Raw genomic sequence first — 6,098 nt, forward strand, 5'->3', positions numbered from 1 at the left:
ACACCTTCTCCCCGAGTCAGATGAACCCCCTTACCCGAATCTCTGGTGCAATCTGGTTTAAGAGTTAAATGTGTTTTAAAGGAAAATTGTTATTTTGAAAACGGTGACCTGGCACACCGAAACCAATGCCAGGTGGCGACTCTGAGTTAATCCTTTTGAACACAATTCTTTGTCACTTTCTAATTGAAAACCCTTTTGAGCTTCAAAAATCACTTTTATTAATTTAAGAGGGTTAGTGAGGTTGTAAAAAAAGGGTGTGACACTCCCTATCCCTTTGATTGGTTCCCAATAGACTTTCATAGAAGGTTATAAAAGCCTTAGCTATCCCCTCTAGATCATTTGTGTGTTGTCCATCTGCATTGTCAATAGAGAATATTCTATTGGAGTTCCTTCTTGCTTTCATCATACTATGAAAAAATTTTGTGTTCATGTCTCCTTGAGTCAGCCATTGTATTTTGCATTTTTTCCTCAAGAACTGCTCTCTAGCATTATTCCATTTTTTGCATTGCTCGGACAGGATAGCCTCTTCTTCTATTAGTTGGATGTTACATGGATCCCTTTGCATTCTTTCCTGAAAATTTTGAAGTTTCTGCATTGCCTCATCTGCCTTCCTCTCAACCTCAGTAAATCTATCTTTGTTTAGCTCTTGCAATGTATGTTTGATTTTGTGTAGTTTTCCCACTAGTTCATACATTTTAGTGCCTTTCCTATCAGTCCTCCATCCTGACTTTAATTTCTCCTTGAAGTCTGGTGCCAAGCTCCACATATTGAAGTATCTGAACATTTTATTCTTCGGTTGGCTACCTTTGTCCCAACTTATAATGACTGGATAGTGATTAAACAACCCCTCATTCCTGTAATTTACTACTGATGCAGGTAGGTTAAGACCCCACTCATTATTCACCATTACTCTATCAATTCTACTGAGTACTCTATCCCCTCCACTTTGCTTGTTTGTCCATGTGAAGAATGCTCTAGTGAATTTAAGGTCCATCAATGAGCAATCCTCAACATATTTCTTAAAGTCTCTTATCTCTGCCATTGTGATAGGGCTTCCCATTCTCTCTTCCTTATATAGAACACAGTTAAAATCCCCCATTATCGCCCGGGGGCCTTTCATCTGAACATGAATGTCTTTGATTGCCTGCCATAGATCTCTTCTGAGTGCAACATCATTGAATGCATAAATCACAGTCGCATGTAGTGTTCTGCCAGTCCCTCTATGATGTAACTCACAGTGAATAAGTTGTGCTATTACGCTGATTATGTTGACTCCATATAGCATAGGATTCTATAGAATCCATATCCTTCCTCTTGGATGTTGGGATAGATTTGTGCTAAACGACCAGCCTTGACAGAGGTGAAGAGAGACTTGTTGAGCTTTTGCTCTCTTCACCTTTGTTTCCATAAGACCAAATACCCCTACCCTGGCATTATGCATGAATAGCTTTATCTTCTTCTGTTTGGCATGGTTATTAGGTCCTCTGGTGTTCCAGAAACCTATGTTATCCATTAGGATGGGGGAGGCCCCCACCCTTTCCAAGTCCTGGCTCCCCTGCGCCTTGCACTCCTTCAAGGAAAGAAGAGCTTGGTTCTCCTTAATATTTGTTCCTCTCTTCTACTAGTTGTTTCTCCACTAGGCTAGAGAATGTTTCCTAGCTTTTGGTTGTATTCGGTAAGGTCACCCTTTTTTTTTATGTATTTGCCTGCCTTGAATCCTTGTTGGTTGCCTTACTTGCCTGTCATCTATTTGATCTAGTTTTCCCCTTTTTCTGCAGGACTTTTGGTCATTGCCTCTATTGCTTTCTCCTTTTCATTAATAATCTCCTTGATGTTTTCATTCCCCTGTCCCTGGTGTTTTTTAGTTTCTTCTATTTTCCCCTGTTTACCCTTTTCCTCCTTAAGGAATTTCCTGCATTCTTTCATTTCATGGCCATAGTTACCACATTTGTCATATAACACAGGATTCCATTTGTATACTACAGTTTGCTCTACTACTTTACCATATTCATTCTCAAACATTATTGATGTTGGATATTTTGATTCCACACAATCTCCACCAATACTCTAGCATATATTAATATTTTCCTTTGCATGTTTGCTCTATCTACTTTGAGAGGTTGCCCAATCAGACCTGCTATTTTAGTTAGCGCAACCTTGCCCCAGTACTTGATGTCCAGTCCCGGCAATCTTACCCACACAGGTATTTTCTTCATTTGAGTTTTAGTGAAGTCCATATCTGGCTTCCATACCTTTACTATTATTGGCTTTCTGTCGAACATTTAGACTTCCTCTTCTACCACTCTATTCCTATTCTCCATATCATGAAATCGTACAATGAATACCCCTTGACTAATTTGTGCCACCTTATCAATTCCCAATTTCCCCCATATCCTCTGAAAATATCCATCCATTACAGGTTGTGGATGATTGGATTCTAGGACATAGCAGACCGCCGCCGATACTTATACTCCACCTTGTCTTTGATGTCATCCAAAGCAATTCTCACATTCGTATGATTCTCTACAAGTTTGCTCATATCTAACCCCTCTGTACTCGGAATTGCTCCTATTACAGGACTCCATGATTTAGGTCTTGAGTTTGAATTCAACTGCGTACTTTTGTTTTTGCTGTCTATGGCTTCCTCCTCCACCATGTCAGCCTAGGATGTTTTCCCCGAGCTTAGATCCACAGTTCCCCTTTCTCTGTTCACTGAATTGCTCATTTGCTGTGTTTTCGATGTGGATGCTATTGTTAAGTCCAATGGTATTATTCTTTGGATTGCATTAATGCTACGTTGTTTCTTTGCATCTGCAGAGTCTGGTATTCCCAGTTTCGCCATGGTTATTCCTTGATTGCTACCTTTCCATTGTTGTCCCCTCCCTCTAGTATTTGATTTTCTCGTCATCAGCGGAGCTGAGAGAAGCTCTCATTCTAGAGAGAGAATCTTTTTACTACATCAAATTTATTTATTTTAAAATTATATGCGGTATGTCTCACTTTATGCGGTATGATACGAGCATCAAACTATCTAATTTTTAATGTGAAATCGGACATAGAATCTTCACTTTATGTGACTTTTTAAATGGTAATTATGTCACATAAAATGGAAGGACGGGAGTAATAAAGTTTTGTGTCACGATCCAATTCTCCCTCTGTAAGATGTCATGACGGCAACTAGTCTCTACGACTAGGTAAGCCTAGCAATTTACCGAAATAACAAAAATGAAAGCAAAACTCTAACAACTAAATGAAATAGATAATCAAATAACTGATAAAATGTCTCTCGGCACGTACAATACCAACACTCGAGTATACACAATATTTTGCCAAAACCCGGAACATCATAAGTCACAAGCTATAGAAGAAAACTAGTATCTCTATACACAAGAGTCTAAGAAAAGAAGTACGGAAGGTAAATGACATAGGACGAAATAGAGGGAGACTCCGAGGTCTGCGGACGCGGCAGATATACCTTAAAGTATCCAAACTGTCACTGCTTATTGATGACGTGGCTAACAAGAAGTACCTGGATCTGCACACAAAACATGTGCAGAAGAGTAGCATGAGTACACCACAATGGTACCCAGTAAGTGCCAAGCCTAACCTCGGTCGAGTAGTGACGAGGTCAAGTTAGGGCCCACTGGTATATAATAAATAAAGCAGAAGAATATAGAAATATAATAGGAGACCGGAATTTAACAAAGAGGAAAACACAGCAAAATAACAGTACGGCACAAAGGGATAAAGCAGTAGGGGATCTCTCGAGATACCGTCTCATAGTCCCAAAAGTAAATATGCAAGGAGATCTCCAGAGGTACCGCCTCGTAGTCTCAAAAGTAAATGTGCAGGAAGAATCTTCCGAGGTACCGCCTCGTAGTCTCAAAGTAAAGGTGCAGGGGGATCTTTCGAGGTACCGCTTCGTAGTCCCAAAAGTAAACACACAGCTCAAACCGCTATATACAACAATTAACGGCAATAATTCTACAGTTAAGACAGATATAGATGAAGGAAATATGGGAAATCAGCTAGGCATGCTGCACAGAGTTCAAATAAGCAGTTAAAGCACGCAGACATGCGATATTAGACTAAAAAGGATAACTACATATGCTGGTATAACTCAATTAAGATGAAAACATGTTACTACTCAGTAAAAACCGGATTATACAACAACTAACCCGTGTACGCACTCGTCACCTCGCGTACACGGCGCTCGCATAAAACAACAGTATCAAATCCTAAGGGGATTTCCCCCACACAAGGTTAGGCAAGCCACTTAACCCGAACCAAGCTCAATCAATCAATAACAATGTCTTTTCCACGATTATCCGACTCCGAATGGCCCAAATTTAGCCAAAAGCAATTACATACCACAAAATATAACTATAAGAAACTAATCTAATTAATGAAATCAAGGCTTAAGCAAGAAATTAGAAAATTGCCCCAAAAAGTCGACTCGTGGCCACGTGTCGGAAGCGGGTAAAAGCCACAAAATATGAACACCCATTCACTCACGATTTCACTCGTACCAAAATTATCCAAATTCGATATCAAATTCCCAATCAGAACTCAAAAACTTAGTTGAAAAACTTCTCCCATTTTTCCCCAAATTTCTCTACCAAATTCCTTAATTAAATGATGAAATCAACTATAGATTAGTGGAATATAACCATAAAGGAGTGAAAAATCATCACCCAAAAACTTCCTCTGAAAATCTCCCAAATTATCGCCCAAATCCGAGCTCTCAAAGTTCCAAAATTGAAAATGGGATAAAACCCTCGAACTTGCCCTTTTTCTGCCTAGCGATTTCGCTTCTGCGGGCTTCCAGTCGCACCTGCTATGCCGCACCTGTGGAAATTCCATCGCAGGTGTGAAAATGACTTAAGAGGTCTGGGTCACTTCTACGATAAAAGGGCCACACCTGCGAGTGCGCGCCTGCGGACATTTGCCCGCTTCTGTGGTCTTCTCCGCACCTGCGGGTCCTTATGCGCATCTGCGGGCATCGCAGATACGACATTTCCCTCGCACCTGCGATCCCTGACCACTCATTCCAAAATCGCTTTTGCGCTTGACCTCACGCACGTGCAATCCCGCACCTGCGGTCTCCTCACCATAGCTGCGAAAACACCAGAAGCCTGAAAGCTTCAGCAATATACACAAGTCCATTTTTGACCCGTTAAGCATCCGAAACTCACCCGAGGCCTCCGGGACGTCAACCAAACATACCAACAAGTCCTAAAACATCATACGAACTTAGTCGAGCCTTCAAATCCCATTAAAAACGCTAAAAACACGAATCACCCTCCAATTCAAACTTACTGAACTTTTTTTTTGGTAATTTCATTAATCACCAAAGAAGCATTTACAAGCAGTTGAGTCTTCCTCGACTCACTTAGTCTTTACATAAAATCTAATACTATCCTATTTTAGAAGCAGTACACAAATCGTTACAAATAAGCTGGTCAATATTTAAACTGCTGCATCTTCTTCCTCATTTCACCTTGGGCTCTGACGTTGCAAACACATGCTATCTCTCGTGCAATCTGCTCTGTTGTTCTCCGTGTATTTTCAAATATTCTGCTGTTCCTCTCTCTCCATATCCCATGAATGTGTTCTGCATAGATCATTTTCAGAATTTTTGCTGTACATGATCTTCCTTTTGCTTGTGTCACTATCCATGTCTTCATCTGTGTATATGATTGCCTTGAGTTCATCTGGTGTTGTATCCACTGCATGAGCCTTCCCCAAACTGCTGTAATAAATTTACACTTACCAAATAGGTGGTCATGTGATTCATCTGCCTCTTCAAATAAACAGCCTCTAGCATTTACTTGAACTCCCCAGCTTGCAAGTCTATCAGTTGTCAGAAGCTTCTCATGACATTGCATCCACATAGTGAATAATGCCTTGGGTCTAGCTTCATTATGGAACATTAAAGCTCTCTAAGGTACCTTGCTATAGCTCCTCAGAATGGCCAAGTATATTTGTTTGGTTTTCCTTTCCTTGTTTAGTACTGTAGGAACTTGCTGAGCCACTTCCCTTGCTTCCATTATTTTTCTCACCATCCAGCTTGCCTGTTGAGGGATGTTCATCTCCAT

At 40.5% G+C, this 6,098-nt stretch overlaps 1 protein-coding gene across 1 annotated transcript; it reads right to left on the reverse strand.

The window, feature by feature from the left end:
• Positions 233-1,285, reverse strand: LOC109227585. Its single transcript, XM_019392784.1, has one exon. The coding sequence runs from the start codon at positions 1,283-1,285 to the stop codon at positions 233-235; it is 1,053 nt and encodes a 350-aa protein (XP_019248329.1).

Source organism: Nicotiana attenuata, chromosome 6 (genome assembly GCF_001879085.1).
Source record: "Nicotiana attenuata strain UT chromosome 6, NIATTr2, whole genome shotgun sequence".
Classification (NCBI taxonomy): Eukaryota; Viridiplantae; Streptophyta; class Magnoliopsida; order Solanales; family Solanaceae; genus Nicotiana; species Nicotiana attenuata.